The following is a 20,093-nucleotide window of genomic DNA, read 5'->3' as shown; positions in this document are numbered from 1 at the left end:
TTCCTGCCTTGGCGCTTGCCCCCGACGCAACTTGTCCCCACACAGTTTACTCCTTCGCTAGGGTCTTCTATCCATCGCAATGGCTGACTTTAATGTGTCGAGACCAGTGGAAATTGCAAAAGTAACCATCTTTTCTATTGCCGTTTTTTCAATGCCAGTGTTTCAAAGCTCGTTCTTCTTCATACGCCGCTCCATATACCATCCTTAAGTTCGGGTATCATCCGCAACTAAAACACTCTAATAGTAATAAGCGTAGGACTGACGATCCCACACAAGATGAGTCACCCCATCATCGATGTGAAAGCCACTTGTTGTCCACAGTACTAGATAACCATCAACATCTGCATCTACCCGTCCATTGAGATCTCCCAGACATATGTGTATAATGGCCCCAGATTGAGCTGACTTGCAGCTTCTTTATATTCATATACATTGTGATACTATGCCAGCTACTCTTTGTAAAAAGGCATTGCGTTGGGAGAAGAGTCATCAACTTAATCGTCTCGGCCCAAAGTGACACTTATATTAACTGAGTTAAAAACATGGTTGTATCGTCGTCGTCGTCGATCTTATACCATGCCTTTCAGGCAGCCTTCTGAGTCAGCTACAAGTCAGCAAAGGAGAATGATGCACTGTGGGCTCAGATCACCAGAGAGTGATGATGGGAAGTCATCTCGGAGGCACATTTGCCCAAGATGAATTTGTAAGGATGGTCGAGGTAATGCTCTAATACCCACAATAGCTACTTCTATGATTTGACTGATCATAAGCAAGTCCCAAAGGAAAAATCAATTTTAGGTCATTTGAAAGCGTGAGTATAGTACGGACCCAAGGATCAAAGCCAAATCGTTCGCACCTTGGTTTGCCCACGGCTGCAGTAAGGCTTTCAAGGTAGACGCTTAGAATAGGATGAGGATGCAGCGATTGATTTCCTACATACAAATGATTTAGGATGTAGGCTTATTCTGATGTTAGTGCCGCATGAGCGCAAACTAGCACCACTTGGGCGCTGCGAGAATTGCCTTGGGATCGAATCCTTGCATCAGAGGATCGCTGCATTCCAATGTTGATTGGATTACTACCACAGCAGTACATGTTAGCAACTATTTCATCAATTATCTTTGAGGTTGCCATTCGACATCGCTAGTCCTCTTTTTGGTTGCAAATGATGTTAGTCAGGCCTGGAACCCATTCGAGTTTATATCAAGTTCGAGCAGGAAGCCGATCAATGTAAAGATTGGTAGCTGGACTATAACTCTGCCCTTTTTTACATGACGACCCAATACACAACCAAACTTATGACTCTTTAGAAGCGAAGAGCTGCTACAATAGATCCTGAATGCTAGTACTATAATCATATCTTACTGTGCAAGTAGAGTGCAATAGAGACACAAGGGCGTAGACATTTTGAAATTTCAGGGCTGTGCACTGCACTAATCTTATTGGCGTTAAAGTGGACAGATGTTGCGGCGTGAATGAAAATATTTAATAACAGGTAATTTTCCCTTTCTCTTTCTCTTTCCATCATCATACTTTCTTCAACCGCTAAATAACATCTTTTTCCATCTCTTTTAAAATCAGTTCTGATGGCTGTTTTCTTCCATTTGGTCTGGTCTGTGATCATAATCATTCTGATCATCATTGTCTGTGTCATCCGGCATAGACGCAGTGCTCGTTATGCAGAATCTATCAAGACTCAACAGGCTGTTGTCATGACCGTAGACCCGCCTGTGCCTCTGCAGTCCTTTCCTGCTAATCCCAACCTTTACTACCCTCAACAACCGCCCGTTGCTGGACCTGACTATCCAGTTTCTGATCCAAATCAGTCTTACCAATACCAGCCTTATCAACAACCATTCCCACATCAGCCACCACCTTCTGTTCCTCAGCAGCAACCTTATCCACCTTTTTCATCGCAACCATCTACACCGTATCAACAGCAGCCGTATCCTCCTTCTGCTTTTGAGCAACAGCTCCCTCCTCAAATACCCTTCCAGCAGACTCAAAATGTCTATCCGTCAACACAGCAACAATCGTTTCAGCCAGCAAATTATCCACTTATTCCTTCATCCGCTGGCACCATGACCTCACCTCCACCTGCTTATTCCACAGCCAATTAAGTCTAAGCTAAAATTATTTTCCCAAGCACCACTAACAGGACTAACAGCAATTTCTAGGCAAATATTGCATTCTATACCCTTACACCTGTACTGAGGAAAATATAGCTTCGGTTCTCGAGTCAACGCAAGCAACAGTGTTGTAGTATATAATACTAAATGCTAGATCTTTAAGAATTTATACACATAAAAGCTTTACAATTTAATACCGAGTCACACTTTAACACATGCTGTGGTGTATTTTTTTCAAGTTGCTATAGAAGTTGGTTCCTGATTCATATCACCACTATCAGATATTAAAGATGAACTTGTAATTTCTTGTGATTCCTGATGCATATTATTGATGCTGTTTTCGAGCGGCATGATTCGACCATCGTTTGTATGAAAGATTTGATCAAAGTTTGACATTAGCAATGCAAACACCCCGGCAGGGATCCCAAGCGTTGGTGAAAAGACAATACCCACATTGCGAGCCGTCATTTTGTTTATATCAGCATTATCCACGATCTCGATCAGATGTGCCGTCAAAGCGCGGAGAAGTGTATAGTTGGCTTCAGGAAGGGATGCAACTAATCGTGTCAGCTCCTCAACTCGATCCGCTTTGTTTGCAAGTTCTAATAAACACAATGAAGTTGGATGAATACGGTTGAATTTAATATCCTTTAAATGCTACTTTTAAGGCGAAAACATTGGCGCGCAACGCTTTAATACTTACCAACGACCTGAAGAAAGTCTCTGTGCAATTCCCGAGTCAATACTGAAGATGGTAATTCTCGTAGAAACAATTTCAAAAGGCCAGCTACTGCATGAATATCGTAATATTCCTCTTCTTGTAAAAGAGGCACATCACCTTCCTGATTAAATCGCTCTTTTAGGCTCTTGATCACAGCTGCTGAGCCGTTCAACCGGTAAATGCCCTCCTCAAATTGAGCTTTATGTGCATTCAAATACTCGATACATCGATACACAACTGCTGGGAGCTCATATCCAGGTTGAATTTGAGCCTGCTCGATGGCTTGCTCCAAACTTACACCAAAAACTTGGCGTTCAGAAGTAAATGGCGGTGCCTGTGACCCAGGACCGGGTGCTGTCGCCTGGGCTGGAACCGTGCTTATATTTCCAACCCCATTGCTGGTACCATTGCTGGGGGTATTGCCAGCACTCATTCCCAGAAACGTTCTGAGCCTTGAAGAGTCCTGTGATGACAGAGTTGATCCTGGCATTTGGGGGCCATTTTGATTAGTTATAACTGGCATCTGTGGCAATGGCTCCTCCTTCGTGCTCTTTTTAGCCCAAAATGTCATTCTTGACTTTTGCTTCTTCTCGGATGATTCTGGGATTGACTGATTTTCTGATAACGGCTTGGAAGGCACATGCTATCCCAAAAAAAAAAAAAAAAAAAAAAAAAAGCATTCAGTCAAATACTCCTATTGTTCCAGGTTAATCACAAGTGTACATGTTCACTTACATCTTCCTGCAGAAGCGATTGTGATGATGGATTCCTTGATGGCGGAGACTGTTGAGAGTTACTGCCTTTTTGATTTGATGAGAAAGCATCTACTGAAGATCGCTCAGAAGAAAACCTTTCCTCAACATTTGCATTTGGTAAGGTAGGAGACTGAGATATTGATCCATTGCGGCCTTGTGAGTGGAGTTGCGTAGAATGAGACGCGGGGATAGTACGCTGCTGTCTTTCGTACGCTTCCCGATTTAGCAAGAGCTTCTCATTCCCTTTTACTGGCTGTAGATCTCTGATCGGGGTTGCACTCAACTTTTGAATCTCATGTATTTTTCTACCAGCTTTCTCACGCTCAATATTCTCAGATGCCTCTGCAGGATCCTTTCCTACATATATCATCAGTGCATCCACCCAGTCATCACGTTCCTCGTCAGTCTCGGCACATAGAACATGGCGAGTGACACTGTTTGGATTCTTTTTGGCATCGACCACAGTTTGTCCCTTCTTGGGCTCCAGAATTAAGAAAGCGTGCCTATAGGAATTAGGGTCATTTGCGCCCTCTCCTGCTCCTTCCTGTAATTTATCTTGCGATTGCTGGCGTCCTATTTGGGCATTTGTAAGTGCGATAGATCCCAGGTGATGACCATCCTTCTACTCATACAAAAACATAAATAAATAAATAGGTTAGGAAACGAAGGGAACCTTTAGAGTATATTATATTCAAGGCATAAGACCTTACAGTGTCAAAGTATTCAAGAGCGGGCCCACGGAGAACAAAGTATCGTGTCTTCCAGCCCCCAAAATTCTTGCCACGTTTAGTTAAATAGCCAGCTTTAAATCCGGAACCTTTAGTGTCCTGCCTCTTTTCTCGTTCCACGACATTTGTACTAAGGAATTCACAAAGATCACGTGTATCTTTAATGCGAAGCGATGTCACTTGTTGCAAGTACTGTTCGAGAGCTATTTTGCGTGCGTCCACTTTGGATGGTGCATGCGTACTGAAAAGACTTTTATCAGGTAGTTTGGGCAAAGAATTGACAATGTTTCTGGACTGTGTAATGCGGAGCTATTGATAGATAAGAAATAAACAAGCTTGATGAATGTCTCGAATTATATAAAGATACAATGGGTGATCAACTCATAATATGATTGTCTACCTTTGAATCGAGATTGACGAAATCAGAGTATTGCTTCTCAACTCTCCAGAGCTCTTCGTCTTCTTTATGCGGTAACATACTATCCTCTTGCTCGCCATGCACTTCTTGACCAATCGATATCAAAAAGGTTAACTGTTCTCTACCTCTGTCATTCGTGCTGATGTTACTGCCAACTACAAGAATTGAGACAAACTCAAGATTATCCGCAAACATGCTGAAGGCTTGCTGGTGTAGCGTTGTTGGACGAGAATGGTTCGGTGATGACGGTATATTCGTCAGCGTATTTGTGATTGACGAGTTGTTGGAGGGTGTAGGTGAGGCCACGCGATTTATACGCCCATTCTCGCCTTGCTGGTCTCTAGAACCCTGTCGATTAGGGGCGAATGCTACACCATGTCCACTACCTGCATCGTCATCAGTTCTTTGATGAGATGTTGATCGTGCATTGATTTTAGGATAGTCATCGAATGTTTGCACAGAATCATTCTCTTGAATTTCAGATATATATGAGAGCTGGCCTCCGCTCCGATCCATAGGGCCTACATATGCATTTTGGTCAATACCTTCGCTGGAGGTACGGGCGAAATCCGTGCTATCAGCGCTAGTTACCGGGCGTATTTCGTGGGCATGGATTGGTGCAGAAACATTACGACGGTTTCCTCCATGCACTGGATTTAATGCAATTCTTCCGCTATGGCCTATATGAAAAAACATCGAGTTAGTTCTTGTTGGAGTGTAAATTATTTCAATATATTGCGCCGATACTAGAATATTCAGATGTACTTTGGAGTTGTCCCAATAATTGGCTCTGGATCTCGAGTTGATTCTGAATATTCTCCATAGCTACGGCTTGACCTAAAGCAGTGGCATGATCTTGATATTCTCCTCCGGGAAGCTGGATAGGGGCAGAAACATTTTTGCGGTTAGGGCTGCTGAGCTTGCTCATAAACATCCTGAACTTTTCGGCATCTTGGTCGATGATGGCGGCAATAGGCGATGAAGTGGCAGAGGATGCAGCAGTATTAACAGGGACGTGTTCCTGTACTCCTTGTAATTGTGTTGTAGAGAGTGGGATAAGTGGGATTTGCGCTGATATGTTTTTACGAGTTGATGGACCTGTATCAGCATATGGCTCTATGCCGGATGATCCAGTAGATTCATAAGCATTCACTGATCTAATCGAGACCTTGGATGCAGACATGACCTGCACGTCTTTGTCCTCTAGATCTGACTGAAGAGATCCTTCGGGTGACATTGAGGATTGATCAATCTTTTTCCTCATGGCCACCGGGCTCTTCTTATCGGACACAGGTTGCGAGTCGTCCTCGTTATCTGACACAGCAGGCGAAGATGAAGTATCAATATCTTTACGCTCTCTCCTTGGTGATCGAGGCGGAAGATAGGGTAAGCCTGGCGAAAGAGGCCCAAAGGCCAGATTGGCCGACACATTTCGGAAACTAGTTGGGCTTCCTGAGGCTGGTGAATGTAGTTGCCCTAAGTGAGATCGACAGTCATGGCGAGTTAGAAACATTTATTGCCATCTCTCCGTGAGCTAGGGTCTAGCTAAAGCGGTTTAACAGGATATTGGGTATGGAAAATAGAAAATGTTCCAAAGCCCAGTATCAAATAAAAATAACAAGCTTTGACTTGTCATTGACAACCTTGAGAGTCATCACGGATACTGCCGATGTCAGGCCATTAATTGTACAAATAAGTATTTGAAATGAACATAGGTATGTATCTGTTTACCTATCTGACCATAAGTATTGAGCGTTACTTGAGTGTCTCGGTCAACACCCATAGGTGGCGAAGCAGTCGTAGTCTGTATTTGTTGGGGTGAGTGGTCTATAGCATTAGCAAATTGGGTGTCTGAATCGAGCCTATTTTGTGATCTTGTTTCGTCTTCCAACGACTTGTACGACTGGCTGTTTTCTTCTTGATTATCCCTGTTATTTTCATCATTCAGGTCGCTGTCACCATTGGAAAAAGCCAGTGGAGAGGATTCAGGCTGTATCGCCTCCTTGGGTGTTTGTGCCTCCTCTTTCAGTTCTGAAAGCAACTCTGATTGAGGTTGCACGGTATCTGTTGGTGCTTGAGGAGCTGATGATAGCGAGGGCGGGGGCATTTTAAGATCTTTGTCAACGGTGCTTATGTGCTTTAGTATAGTCGAGGACGTGTCCTGTTCTCGAGCCTTTCTGTCAGAGCTCTTATTGGAGGATTGGTGATGACTATCCATCTGAGTATGAGCAGTAGATTGCGGAAGATCGCTGTTTCTATAGCTTTCATTTTCAGCAGCGACGTGCCGGAAAAGATCGCGCTCGGCAGTGAGTTTAGCATTATCCTTTTGCAAATTTTGAATGATAATACGCTGCTTCTCAATGATCTTCCAGAGCTGATCGTTCTGGGACCGTAGAGTGTTACGGTCAGCCGTGACTTGCTGCAGTGCAGCCTCAATGGGCAAGTCTGGTGCACCCTGAGGCATTGTCTGATCTAATCGAGTGGCTTGAGACATGAATGCGATACAACACTAGCAAAGGAAATAGTAATGAGATTAATGTCAGGACGAGAACTTCCATCGATTACATTCTCCCTCTCCCATCCTGAATAGACACATTAATCCACAGCTCCACTAAACATATACTTTTTTTTATTGTTAGTATGGCAGCTATTGACACCACGTTATTTCTCATGTTCGACCTCCCTCCTCTTTATTGTCATTATTATATTACAGTTTGTTAGCCTGGTTATCAGAAATATTCACCAGGACTATGTAATAGTTTAAATAGTTATTTCTGAAAGATTAGAATTATAAATGCGCCGATATAGAGCGTCATTATTATACCTAGTGGGCGTGATTATTGTCAATGAGCTGTGTAGAAAGATGGTATATTAAAGTGGGCCCCTGAGATAAAGGAGGAGTCGCTTGGGCACAGTAACAACGACACAGGGGAAGAAAAAATACAAATGGGTTGGTTTTAATAATTACGTGAAAGAAGAGGAATGAAAAGCGGAGATGGGTATGAAATATAAGGATTGTATATAGCTGTTTATCTTGGTAAGTGAGAGAGGGGAAACAGAAGGATGTGAAAGGGGTAGGCTGAGAGGGTCGATGAATGATGGATGATGAGCGAGTTGGTCAAACAGACACACAAAACAAACAATTGAGACGTATTCAATTATTGTAAAGTTTGATGGCCTCGAATTTAAGTTTACTTTTATCAAATAACATTTCTGCCTCCTCCTTGTGACATGATATGAGCTCAAGCCTAGGCTGTCTGAACATGGTCATGTTCATATACCCTGTGTATCTTGTCTTGTGGAACTTAATGCGAAACGCCATGTGCGCATGTGGCGCTCCATTTGCTATCCTAGATGAGTGAAAGAAATGAAAGGATGTATATCTATTCAAATGAAATGTTTTGTGGACCGTATACAGCTCAAGTATTAAGCAAGACAGAGTCGGTTCATTGGAGAGTGTGTACCTGTCTCTATCTAAACTTGGCCTTGTTTAAAGAGCTGTTTCAGGTTTTTATGGCGTCACCGATTGTGTTCCTGAAACCACTAAGAACGAGATCCTTCCAAAGGAATTATCGCATCCCAAAGAATCTACACGTCGGGTCATAGCCAGGCGAGAAATGTGACTGCTACCTGACAATGCTTTGCGCAAGCAGCAAAAGGCAATGACCAGCGTTGGATGGGTCTTCATTCTTCATTTCATCCCATCATCCCATCATCCCATTGATCTCTACCCTGACAAATCCAGGACTGATTATAATTACAAGCATTAGTTAACGATTTGCTGCGCCATCAAATATAATTAGAAAGTATGCAGGATGCGTCGAATGATGTTCCTCTCTCTCAGGAAGAACGCGAGAGGGTAAAGTTCAAAATATCATGATATCCATGCCATGAAATTGCACCGTAATAGCAATATATTTTTCATTTACTTACAAATGTCAACACATGGTTGTGGTATTTGTTCAGATCCGTATGAAGCGTCTTGAGAAGCTTCAGGGGTCATACAACTCACAACAATCATCTGGATCCGAGGGGAACGCACCATCAAGTTCCATCCATGGTTCGGCTTCAAAACCTGAGGCAAGCTCATCGTCATCAAATACTACCGCTGCAGCGGCTCGCACATCATCACCAATAACAATTCCCAACTTGCCAAAAGGAGCATCAATCCCTCCTACTACTCCCTCGCCGAAGGTAAACATTATAAACCAGTCTATAATTGTGTGTTATTGACTTATCGGTGGATCAAGTCAACTTATTCTTTGCTTCGATACAGCCTGCAAGCCCCTCAGCGCCAAAGCAACCAGCACTGACATTTGAAGCATGGCAAAATGAGGCTTTATCCCGTATTCTATGTGTTTCTTTGGTGAGTCATGGATTAATATATCTTTATAACTTCTCATATTCAGCATTGTAGTGTTGCTGAATGCATAAATCATCGATCTGCTTATAATTACTCATGACTGATTAATGGCACCAATAGAATGAAAATGCACCAGCCCCTATGCTCTATCTATCCAACCTGGCAAGGGAATTAGCGGAAGCAAATGGTAATAATTTAAATAAAAAACAAAAAAAAAAAAAAGCAGAACTTGTTGAACAATAGGTTTTATGAAAGATCTTAACGTCAAACAATCATTTAGAGCCACTTGTTATCAGTCAAGGCTCTTTAGATAGGGTTCTTGTGGATCGCATGTCAGTTGACCCCAATGATGAGTCAAATGCTCATCTTCTTGATCGTGGTCAGCTTCGGTATCCATTATTTGACTACCTTCTGGACTGCTGGAAACGCTTGGAGACTGTCAAAATCCAGACGTCCCGCTCTAAGGTATAAGATATGCATTTTATAAGCGAACTATATGAGTCGTGTATTAGTCAGTTATAGCTAAGTATAGATCCTCTGATTCTAGCTTCCTGCGAATGTGATTGAGGAGCGCGTTCAGTCACTGAATACCTCCAAGTCTTTGCTCGTATCCTACGCCGGGATTGTACTTCAAATGCCTGATATGTTCCCTCAAGTTCAGAGGTAATGTAACATCGATATGGTCTATAAGATAATACAACAATGTAAACATAAGGCCATTACGAACCATTCATCTATCCAATTTTATTAACCGGTACATTCATCATAGCTCGACGCCTTTAGGAGCTACACAGTTGGTAGAGAGGCTCTTTGCAGATCAGGATACAGCAAGTGGCATACCAACTGAATTTTTAAGAGACGTTGCAGCCAGGTTCCAAGGTGATGGCTTGGAGGATCTTGTTCAACAGCTTGTAGCAGGGATTGGAGCCCGTGCCAGGGCTGCTACAATTTTGACAGACTGGAGAACCCCTTTTAGAGCTCTTTTAACTCTTATTGAGATTCCAGCTATTGCTTCGACCCTCCCATCGATTGCCATTTGGAATCCACCTAATGCTACAGCACGTCAGATAGAAATAGTATCTGCTCTAGGCCCTTTCTTTAAGATCTCAGGATTTTGCTCTGATGAGGTATGGTTTGCATTCTTTTGAATTGGTTGTCCTGCCTGATTATTTTATGACCTGCGCCTAACCATCCTTTTGATTGTATATCCACTGCAATTTATATTGCAGCCATCGGTTGCGGAACTGTTTGGTTCAGGTTTGAAGAGGAATAAGGCAGATTCAAATGGCGCCTTTACTTCGATCCGTGGGACTGTGCGTGGCATCCAAAGTTCACTATTCCAAATTGTGAATAGTCTCATTCGATCAGGACCGGAATCAAAAGGGAAGATGTTGGATTATTTCTATTCCATTTTAAACAAGAATGAACGTCGAGCACAAATGCAGGTTGATCGAGCAACGGTCTCGGGCGATGGCTTCATCTATAATATCAGTGAAGTTTTGATGCAGTTCTGTGATCCCTTCCTAGACAGTGGCCATACTAAGATCGACAAGATTTCGCATGAATTCTTTAAGGGAAAATCCAAAATTGACATTACCAAAGAAACAAGAATATGTGCATCAAAGGAAATGACGGATAGTTATGCATCTGGAACATCAACTTCTGCTATCAACTTCATCTCAGATATATTTTTCCTTACATTAGGCTTTCACCACATCGGTTTATCAAAGATGTATATCGACTATAAGCGCTTCATGAAGGATTTCTACGAGATTAGAGATCAGTATGACCGCCTCAAAGAACAAGAGACTTCTGGTCAACTTTCTGTAGAAAATGGACTATTGATCAAACGCTATGAAATTCAGCTGGAGAAGATGATTACATTCCGACTGTCTTTAGAATCTCAGATCATGGACCCTATCATTCTGGCACACTCTTTCCAGTTCTACAACCTTGTTATGGCCTGGTTACTTAGGATGGTTGACCCTACTCACACCTATCCCCAAAGTACTATCCAACTACCATTACCTGAGAAACCGTCTGAAGACTTTGCGAATCTACCAGAGTACATCATTGAAGATATTGTGGAATTTTTTCTCTTTGTCCTCCGCCACTCTCATGAGACTGTTGGATCCTCCACATTGGATGAATTGATTACATTCACCATGGTGTTCTTGATTACTCCAGGATATATCAAAAACCCATATCTGAAAGCCAAGTTCGCTGAGGTAAAATTCTTAAGTTCCATAAAGTAACTAATCAATTAAGCACTATTTACCTATACTTATGGCCCCTTTTTCTTTTGATAGATCTTGTTTTACATGACTCTTCCTTATCGGGGCCAAAGAAATGATGATACTCTCGGTATGAAGCTCAATACGCATCCTATGGCTCTCCAGTGTCTGATTCCCGCGATTATGAACTTTTATGTTGAGGTTGAGAATACAGGCCGTAGCTCCCAATTCTACGATAAGTTCAACATCCGATACAATATTTCTCAGATTCTCAAGTTTGTGTGGAAGAATCCTATCCATCGTGACATGGTTAAGGCAGAAAGCCAGTAAGCAATCGCAACTTTTATTTCGAAAGTTTTCATGCATACCTAGGTAATAGGGGTAAATGTTTAAAAAACATTTTCGATCCACTCAAGCTCAGCTCATTGCTGTTTTATTATGGACTATAGGAAATCAGAAACATTCGTGCGCTTTGTCAATTTGTTGATAAACGATACCACGTATCTCTTGGATGAAGGCTTAACCAAACTTGTGGAAATTCATGGTATTGAGGCAGAGATGGATGACAAGGCCGGATGGGCTGCACAGACGCCACAATATCGGCAAGAGAAAGAGGGAGTCCTTAGGACAGCGCAGCGTCAAGCATCATCCTATATCGCCTTGGGCAATGAGACAGTGAATATGCTAGCGTACTTGACTGAGGTTATTAAGCAGCCCTTCTTGACTGCTGAGATTGTCGATCGATTAGCCACCATGCTTGACTACAACCTTGTAATATTGGTCGGAGAGAAGATGTCGACTCTAAAGGTTTGTTAGGGCCCATGTCCAACAATAGTTTTTTTCTTTTTTTTTTTTTGTATTTATGTACTCAAGCGCTATTGGAGACATTAATCCGTTACTTTTATCTGGGTGGGGCCTTTGTATTTGATTTAGGTTAAAAACCAAGAAGAATACCGCTTCCAACCCCGTACTCTTCTTTCAGATATCATATCAGTCTATTTACATTTGGACTGTCCAAAGTTTATCGCAGCTCTAGCTCGGGATGACCGAAGCTACAAAGCAAGCATCTTCCATAAGGCTAGCCGTATTTTAGAAGGACGTAATCTTAAAAGTCCTGACGAAATTGCCCAGTTAACAAGGCTTGTCCAAAAGGTCGAAGATATGAGACAGCAAGGAGCAGAGGACGAAGAGGAATTGGGCGAGATTCCAGAGGAATTTTTGGGTATACATGAGAATCTAGCTCTGATATTAGTGGCCTGAAGAAGTATGCACTCGATCTAATTATTCTCTTCCTTTACTGATGAAACAACTTTAGATCCGCTACTGTTTACTCTCATGGAAGATCCTGTTTTATTACCTACTTCCAATATCTCTATCGACAGAAGCACCATCAAATCCCATCTATTATCTGACTCGACAGATCCATTTAACCGCATGCCACTCAAAATCAGTGATGTTGTTGACAGTAAGTCTATCATCTAATTATTGATAATGCTTGGTCGATGCTTTGTGCAGTAAAAGAAAGCAATGCAAACTTTTTAAACCCATTTTTGAATTTATTTGATAGATATTGAGCTTCGTGAGAAAATTCAAGCTTGGAAAGCGTCTCAAAAATCCAGAAAGCAACAGCAGCAAGTAGAACAGATGGAGATAGATGGCTAGCTTGGCTATAGTTTAAGAAAGTGTGTTGAGCTTGTAAAAAAAATTGAATCATGATCTATTTATTTGAATCCATAGCATATTTCCTAGACAAGGAATTATCGTTTTTTTTTTTTTTTTTTTTTTTTTTTTTTTGCTCCAACTACAAAAACCGCTTATTGGTGGTCGTTCTGTTTTCCTTTTTGACATTCCTTGACTTTTGATAGGGAATAAAGATCATATTGGATGGTAATGTGGTCTTATTCTTCTCGAACCATTCTGCTACGATATGTCCTTGTGGATTCTCAGGAAGAGCGCTTCTTTCCTGCTCAAGCCTTTGTAAGGTTGTAAATACGTCCCTGAGGTTGTGGATTGAAGCAATTTCTTTATTGGGGATCTCATGTCCTGTAGAAACCACGCATGCTTTCAAGACCTATAATTTTTTTTTTTTTTAAAAAAAAAAAAAAAAAGCATGAGCAGATACCATGGAATACAATCCAACATAAAACAGAAAGAAGAGCAAATTGAAAATAATAAGTAAAGAAATCGTCAATAATATCAGCGATAAACGATGTATAGCTTCTTTACCTTGAATTTGAGCCGCGGATCATTTCCTAACTTGATTTGGTTTAGATAAAGACTTGAGCTGGTGTCGAGGAAAGGTGATGCAGCAGATCGGATGGATTCCTCGAGTTGATCTGCGGTTAAAATCTGGCGTGCACTTTTCCAGCTGCAAATAACATGTTATAAAACAAATTCTGTACTTAGATGCAGCAATATGTATACCTTTTTTATTTTATTCTTCTTACCTTGGTGCAGGTTTCTTATCCTCATCCTCTTCAATTTCAACGTTCAATTTCCCAGCAAGTTCAGAAGCCTTAACATGTGGCTGCACAGGCTTGGTCTCAGTTTTAGCAAAAGGGTTCAGCCTTGAGAGAAAACCTCGCTTTTCCTCCGCCAAAGCAGGGACTGTGTGAAGTGATGCGGCTGGAGTTGAGCGCGACAACTGTTTTGTTGCAAGTGTGGCAATCAATGACCTTGTGCTGTACATGTCTCCTTGTATAAATATTATGATGTGTAAAGTGGAAGAATGAATGTTGACAAGGTTAATATTTGTCCACAAACTGACGTCTCATTTGCCGGAAAGGCCCTTTTACCTCATTTTGAGTACGTTAAATGCTACAGTCGTTGTGGCTTAATGTTTACATCTGAGCAGTCCTTTGCTTTTTTTTTTTTTTTTTTTTTTTTTTTGAACCTTCAGTCCGCACCACACTCCCTCTCATCTTAACCAACTAACCCTATTCAACAACACATCAGCGCACATGCCTGCCAGTACACGAGGTATGTTCCAGGAATATGAACTATAAATACTTCTGCTTTTCAGGTCCTCATTTGTTTCTGCCCTGGAATTGACTTTTTTTTTTCTGTTTTGTGTTATTATTTAGCATCCACAGCATCAAAAGCAGCTACAAAGCCTGCCTCAAAGCCCGCTTCAGCAACTCCTACCGCTAACAGCAGTAAACGAAAAGCGACTACACCTGCCATCAGAGATAGAGCTACAAAAAAGCCTACCACAGGCCCTGCCAAAAAGGAAATTAAAACACCCGCTAATCTAAAGAAGACTACTACAACAAAGACCACACCGGGGAAAATCGTCGGCAAAAAGAAAGCTGGTGAGAAAAATACCACAAATACTATTGAAACACCTGCATCAAAGGAAGAGCAGAAGCTAAATCAGGAGCAGGAAGAGCAAGAGAAGGATGACGATGAAGATGAGCAATTAATGGATGATAGGGCATTACTTAAGGACATTGATTCTAGTGCTGATGAAGATAGCTCAAGTGACGATGATGATGGAGATGAGGAAGCTAAGGAGGATATGTTCGCCAGTATGAAGGATGAGATTTCACTCAGCCCAAAGGCGGCAGCAGCACTCAAGAAAAAACTCGCGACAATTGGTCAGCCAAAGGTATTTTCCTCGTGACTGATTAATCATGACGAAGCGTCATAAAGATATCGCTTTCAAATCTTTTGAATATACCGTTCCAGTCTTTAACCTTCAGCCATGAATTTACATGAATACTTTTATCTCTTTTTCTAGCAGGAGGAAGTAGTTACAGGGGTTGTTTATCTGGGTCGTATCCCTCATGGATTTTATGAAGAACAAATGAAGGCCTATTTTTCTCAATTCGGTAAGGTTCTCCGACTCCGTTTGTCGCGCAACAAGAAGACAGGGAAATCCAAGCACTACGCCTTTATTGAGTTTGCATCACAAGAGGTCGCAGAGATCGTTGCAGATACCATGAACAACTATTTGCTTTTTGGGCACCAACTCAAATGTAAGGCCCTGCAGCCATCTCAAATCCACCCAGCCATGTTTTCGGGCGCTAACAAAAAATTCAAGGCAATTCCTTGGCTCAAGATCGCTAAGGAAAAGCATAATGCAGAGAAGACGACAGTTCAATCGAATCAAATCAAGAAGAAGCTGTTGAAGAATGAGGCTGCAAAGAGAGCTAAATTGGCTGAGTTAGGGATCGATTATGACTTTCCTGGTTACAAGGCTTCAGTACCTGAAAAACCAAAGCACACAAAGTTCTAAAAAGTTTGTGATTGAAGAAGGATGCTATTATAATGTCCCATTTCGTGTTTTTTTTATTATTATTACTATACTTTTTTTCTTTTTTCTTTTTCATTTCCAATGAACAAGTTTGCATTCATATTATCATTAAGGGAAATCTATCTATGCATGAGTCGGTACTATTAAAGATTAAGGATTAAAGATTAAGGATTAAGGATTAAGGATTAAGGATTAAGGATTAAGGATTAAGGATTAAGGATTAAGGATTAAGGATTACGAGTGATTAAAAGTTCAAATAGCTGTTCATCTAAGTCTATGTGTGTAGTTTTTTTTTTTTTTTTTTTTTTTTTTTTTTTTTTTTTTTTTTTTTTTTTCGTTTCGTTCATGCGGCGGCAGAGACCATCGAATCTGAACGCGATCGTGGGATGATCCATACGTCAGCATCCAATTGACCAATAATAGTGCCTTGTCTAGACCGAATATCATATACTGAAGGCTCTAATCGCCACCCTTCCTTCACTCCATCTCTCTCTGCCATAGAGTGGTATCCACCAGCTGCTGTTCGTGAGTCGCCATACAACGGCTGCTGTTGCCGTAAACCTTCAGATCTCGGATGAAGAGGCTGCGTTGTAGGTGCAGTCTTCTGCATGATGCGACTCAGGACTTTGTGCAGCGGCAGCTTGGCAGATCCAAGCTCGACCATAGTCTTTCGTTTACTATTCAGTTTCCAGACCTCAATGGAAATGTTTTCAACCATACATGCCGCCATGACTTCAGGTGTAAGTTGTAGCTGACAATTCACTTTAAAATTGAAGTGTTGTGGGTGCACTCTATTCATTCGGCCTCCACTTTTCTCTGACTGCCTTGGATCTCTCGACTGTTGTTGTTGAAACCTTTGTGACTGATGGCGTTTAGGGCTATGCAGGCCTTGATGATGACGATATGTACGTCGGGGCCTCTTCTGGAGGCGGGATTGCCGGCCGCCCATATCTCCAGAACCAAACGATCGAGGCCATTCATCCTCCTCTGTTTCATTTGAGCTGGTATTTTCCGAGCTAAAGCTGGTGCTACCTTCCACAGATGAATGATATTCCGGTACCAACAATGCAGACATGCTTCGACTTGGGAACAAGCCTGGGATATAATTGAGCATATCGCCAGCCTTTGGGTTCATCCTTAACTGGAGTCGATCATTAGAACTGAGTCGTCTACGACCATGTCGACTCGATCGAGACTGGTCCTGTGGGTAGGATTTTGACTTGCGTGGTCGACGAGGCGATTGCTGAGATGGCCAGTCGGCAGCTGGCTGATACCTAGGAGGATGTCTTTGAGAGTATGGCGAATCATGTGTGTCTGCGAAAGATGGCTGATTAGGTCGCGGTTGTCCTCGTTCACCTAAATCGGATGTCGATGGCCCAGTTCCAAAAGAATGATATTGTGGTTGCATTGACTCTTCTTGAACCATTCGTAACCTAGCTAAATCAGACCTAGGAGAATGCCTATCAGGCTGTATTGGTTTCCCAGAGCGTCGCAAAGGCCTAGATGTCGAGGTAGGCACAGGATTGCTCAATTGCTGATTTGTATAGCCTTGACGGCTCTGCTGTTGCTGTTGCTGTTGTTGCTGCTGCTGTTGTCGTTGCTGCTGATGTTGCTGTTGATGTTGATGTTGTTGATGTTGTTGATGTTGTTGATGTTGTTGATGTTGCTGTTGTTGATGTTGTTGATGTTGCTGTTGTTGCTGTTGTTGCTGTCGCTGCTGTGGTTGTTGCTGATGCCGCTGATGTTGCTGCGTATCACCGCCATATCGTCCATGCGCACTAGATGAGGGAAGAGGGCTTTGCCGAGGGAGTGTTCGCCCCCGTTCCGATCGAGTTGATCGAAGGCGTTGTGAGGTCGAACTGCTGTCGAAGGTGTTGTTGCTAGGGTCCGCATCAGTGGAGTCCTTCCGGCGTCTAGCTCCTTTCAAAAGCCCTCGAGAGGTGAGGTAGGCCGTTGGAATGCTCATTTCTAGGCTAAATTTAGACTTGGATGGCCAATACGGAAGAACCTCGTGATATGGCATGAATTGTTCATTCCGATGGCCACCATAGCTACCATTATTGGATCGAATATTTCTTGCAGACATTGAGCGTACTTCCTCAGGATCTAGGGCTAAGCTGGTTCTCATACCTGTGGTTTGTATACGGTATACGGTATCATAATGGGAGTTTTAGATTACAACTGAGTACTGCTGGCAATAGCCAATGATATACTCCAATTATTTTTTTCTTATTTTTTACATACCCTGAAGTAGATGTTCTCCTCGAGCAAGTACAGACTCGAGGCGGCCGATAGCTGCTGCTGTTGCGCCAGCTCGTGGTCGAGAGCGAGTACTTTGGCTATGAGTGTTCGTGATATTAGTTTCGCGAGAAGCCTGTGGGCGAACTTGTCGTGTATGGTTGAATGACTGAGGCTCCCTTTGCAATCCATGCTGAGACACATGAACCCTAGGATTGGCGTTGTACATCATAGCACTTGGGTGTGCGTGTGTCTGTGTCCTTGCCGCTGCATCAGCATTCGCTGCGCTTGTCGCTAAACTTGCATAGTATCTACCTGTGTGCGACAGATGTTCCTCTGATGAGTAATCTTCTTCATCCTGAGGCCCACGTCTATTATTTCGTGGATTTGCACCTCTTTGCCATTCATGTCTGTGATGGCTGTCATCTTCACCATATCGCATAGAAATTCGGGGCTCACGCCCATGGTGCTCTGCAGGATGTTTATAGTCGAAATATCGTCGATCTGAAGATGGCTGAGGTGGGGCAACATTGTAGTGTTGTGGCATGTATGGCTGTGGAATTCGTGAATGGGATGGGGCATGATTATGGGTTTGAGGTCCAATAGGAGGATGGACAGCACCTGTGAATGGGTATGGACCATGAGATGGCTGGGGGTATTGTTGAGGCATGGGGCGTGGGTCTACTGGAAAGTTTGGACGCAGATGAGGGTTATGATGGTTATAATGGTTATAATGACTGGGCTGACGGTTATAGTAAGGTGGTTGGGGGTGGTGTGCAATAGCGCCGGGTGCATTTTCGGCCAGTATCGCAAGCATAGAGTTCGTTGAAATGGAGTCTGAGTCCTCAGAGTCATCAGCGACATCAGAAGTATCTTGAAACCATGCTTGAAAGACTACCATTCCGAGCACCACGCGTCTTTGAAATAGCCTTTCCTGTTTGAACTGAGGGTTATCGTTTTGTAGGACGGTTGAAAAGGGGAAGACACCTGAGAAGGTACCGTTGATATTACGGAAGAGATCAACCAAGTTGGACACCGTGGCGAGCACAGACAACTCTGGCGTGATCTGAATCTCAAGAGTGAGTGAAGTCATATCTACAAAGTAGCTGCGTAATTGCTCTAAGGAGCAACGAATTGGATAAGCTACAGTGATAGGGTAAGCAGCGTCAGGTAAAGAGGGCAAAGGTTTGGCCGCTGTCTCTGGCTCTACCGAATTAACAGGAGTACGAGAGGTAATAGTATCCTTGCGTTCGTGCACAGGAGGATCGTGCCTCTCCGTAGTTTCAAAAGCAGCGGTTTCTCCTTCTCCGCCTGTGTCCCCGCTTTTTGTCGTTGAAGCTGGGTCCGAAGCACCTTGATCCGTAGATCTTGATTTACTTCGTTTGAAGATTTTCAACAGGCGAGCTCCACGTCGTAAAAATGATGGTGTTGGTGGACGCATGTGAGCTTGCGCTAACGCCGGGGTGGATTCTATTGGAGGTTGTATGGGTTGTGTCTGTGTAACGACTCGCTTTGGATCGATGGAGATGTTAACAATACCGGACTGCCCTTGTTGCTGTTGCTGTTGTTGTTGTGGTTGCTGCTGCTGTTGTTGTTGCTGTTGGTATTGTGGTTGCTGATGTTGTTGTGGTGGTTGTGGTTGTGGTTGTGGTTGCCCTCGTTGACGTTCAATTTCAGCAATCTGTTTTTGTTGACGCTGTCTCAGAAGCGTTTGTCGACGAGCAATTAGCTCAGGAAAGGGACTGTTCAGTTTAGGATAGACTGAAAGTGAAAAGGCACTGTCCTCTTTCCACCATCGCATAGTTACTTGCAGCCTTTGTGGTATAATGACTTCAGCTTTATCGAGAACATCAATTAATTCGGGGGTTAGAGTGATAGTAGGGATACTGACAGCAAGGAATCGCTGAACCAGACCCTTGACATTGGGTGGTAATGAATGAGGATCATGACTTGAGGCTGAAATGGAGGCAGAGACAGAAGTAGACGGCGCCCCAGATTTTGACATTGCGATTCCAGATCTGCTGTTCTTGCAATGTTGCTACTCCTTCAACCACACGGAGCGTTAAAGACAATGAGAGTCGAATCGAATGTGTGCGTTTTATGGAAGGTGTAGTGCAAGTATCGATTTAATTGGACTAAAACATCGAAGTGAGTAAGTGAGAGACTACACTCGACTGGTAGGATAGAAAGGAAGGAACTGGATAAACACGAGAAAGAGTGAGGAAGAGATGGAATGGATGAATAGATGAATG

The 20,093-nt window shown here is 42.8% G+C and overlaps 6 protein-coding genes across 6 annotated transcripts; 3 read left to right on the top strand and 3 right to left on the bottom strand.

The window, feature by feature from the left end:
- Positions 1–1,528: 1,528 nt before the first annotated feature.
- Positions 1,529–2,387, top strand: BCR41DRAFT_346444 (hypothetical protein). The gene has a single exon (XM_022022886.1). It carries the CDS (start codon positions 1,587–1,589, stop codon positions 2,118–2,120), a length of 534 nt encoding a protein of 177 aa, XP_021885751.1. The 5' UTR covers positions 1,529–1,586; the 3' UTR covers positions 2,121–2,387.
- Positions 2,311–7,445, bottom strand: BCR41DRAFT_346442 (hypothetical protein). The gene is made up of 7 exons (XM_022022885.1): positions 6,483–7,445; positions 5,517–6,227; positions 4,734–5,431; positions 4,316–4,642; positions 3,586–4,227; positions 2,833–3,493; positions 2,311–2,731 (listed from the first exon to the last, which is right to left on the bottom strand). Exons 1-7 carry the CDS (start codon positions 7,243–7,245, stop codon positions 2,364–2,366), a joined length of 4,170 nt encoding a protein of 1,389 aa, XP_021885750.1. The 5' UTR covers positions 7,246–7,445; the 3' UTR covers positions 2,311–2,363.
- A 1,005-nt stretch (positions 7,446–8,450) lies between these two features.
- On the top strand, positions 8,451–13,104 carry BCR41DRAFT_346439 (ubiquitin elongating factor core-domain-containing protein). The gene is made up of 13 exons (XM_022022884.1): positions 8,451–8,610; positions 8,718–8,945; positions 9,028–9,117; positions 9,235–9,301; positions 9,395–9,579; positions 9,662–9,777; positions 9,884–10,241; positions 10,344–11,342; positions 11,424–11,674; positions 11,798–12,155; positions 12,282–12,570; positions 12,664–12,813; positions 12,916–13,104. The coding sequence occupies exons 1-13, from the start codon at positions 8,560–8,562 to the stop codon at positions 13,008–13,010; spliced, it is 3,237 nt and encodes a 1,078-aa protein (XP_021885749.1). The 5' UTR covers positions 8,451–8,559; the 3' UTR covers positions 13,011–13,104.
- Positions 13,105–13,142: 38 nt separating this feature from the next.
- On the bottom strand, positions 13,143–14,122 carry BCR41DRAFT_346438 (hypothetical protein). The gene is made up of 3 exons (XM_022022883.1): positions 13,796–14,122; positions 13,575–13,716; positions 13,143–13,419 (listed from the first exon to the last, which is right to left on the bottom strand). The coding sequence occupies exons 1-3, from the start codon at positions 14,035–14,037 to the stop codon at positions 13,150–13,152; spliced, it is 654 nt and encodes a 217-aa protein (XP_021885748.1). The 5' UTR covers positions 14,038–14,122; the 3' UTR covers positions 13,143–13,149.
- Positions 14,123–14,246: 124 nt separating this feature from the next.
- BCR41DRAFT_317809 (hypothetical protein) lies at positions 14,247–15,864 on the top strand. Its single transcript, XM_022021295.1, has 3 exons — positions 14,247–14,327; positions 14,432–14,955; positions 15,088–15,864. Exons 1-3 carry the CDS (start codon positions 14,309–14,311, stop codon positions 15,583–15,585), a joined length of 1,041 nt encoding a protein of 346 aa, XP_021885747.1. The 5' UTR covers positions 14,247–14,308; the 3' UTR covers positions 15,586–15,864.
- An 82-nt stretch (positions 15,865–15,946) lies between these two features.
- Positions 15,947–19,846, bottom strand: BCR41DRAFT_392503 (hypothetical protein; the record flags this gene model as incomplete). Its single annotated transcript, XM_022028459.1, has 2 exons — positions 15,947–17,733; positions 17,848–19,846. 2 exons carry the CDS (start codon positions 19,844–19,846, stop codon positions 15,947–15,949), a joined length of 3,786 nt encoding a protein of 1,261 aa, XP_021885746.1.
- Positions 19,847–20,093: the final 247 nt, after the last annotated feature.

The sequence above is a fragment of the Lobosporangium transversale genome, assembly GCF_002105155.1.
Source record: "Lobosporangium transversale strain NRRL 3116 chromosome Unknown BCR41scaffold_3, whole genome shotgun sequence".
Lineage (NCBI taxonomy): Eukaryota > Fungi > Mortierellomycota > Mortierellomycetes > Mortierellales > Mortierellaceae > Lobosporangium > Lobosporangium transversale.
This window is presented reverse-complemented; position numbering and strand designations above follow the sequence as displayed.

Bases quoted from the DNA above. Each gene is read 5' to 3' on its own strand.
- BCR41DRAFT_346439 (XM_022022884.1), top strand. From the start codon at position 8,560: ATGCAGGATGCGTCGAATGATGTTCCTCTCTCTCAGGAAGAACGCGAG. The intron at 9,302-9,394 runs GTAATAATTTAA...ACAATCATTTAG, and splicing joins GGAATTAGCGGAAGCAAATG to AGCCACTTGTTATCAGTCAA. The intron at 10,242-10,343 runs GTATGGTTTGCA...TTTATATTGCAG, and splicing joins CAGGATTTTGCTCTGATGAG to CCATCGGTTGCGGAACTGTT.
- BCR41DRAFT_346444 (XM_022022886.1), top strand. From the start codon at position 1,587: ATGGCTGTTTTCTTCCATTTGGTCTGGTCTGTGATCATAATCATTCTG.
- BCR41DRAFT_317809 (XM_022021295.1), top strand. The intron at 14,956-15,087 runs GTATTTTCCTCG...CTCTTTTTCTAG, and splicing joins CGACAATTGGTCAGCCAAAG to CAGGAGGAAGTAGTTACAGG.
- BCR41DRAFT_346442 (XM_022022885.1), bottom strand. From the start codon at position 7,245: ATGTCTCAAGCCACTCGATTAGATCAGACAATGCCTCAGGGTGCACCA. The intron at 6,228-6,482 runs GTAAACAGATAC...GATCTCACTTAG, and splicing joins CAATACTTATGGTCAGATAG to GGCAACTACATTCACCAGCC. The intron at 4,643-4,733 runs GTAGACAATCAT...ATCTATCAATAG, and splicing joins TCGTCAATCTCGATTCAAAG to CTCCGCATTACACAGTCCAG.
- BCR41DRAFT_346438 (XM_022022883.1), bottom strand. From the start codon at position 14,037: ATGTACAGCACAAGGTCATTGATTGCCACACTTGCAACAAAACAGTTG. The intron at 13,717-13,795 runs GTAAGAAGAATA...TGTTATTTGCAG, and splicing joins GATAAGAAACCTGCACCAAG to CTGGAAAAGTGCACGCCAGA. The intron at 13,420-13,574 runs GTAAAGAAGCTA...AAAAAATTATAG, and splicing joins ATCCGCGGCTCAAATTCAAG to GTCTTGAAAGCATGCGTGGT.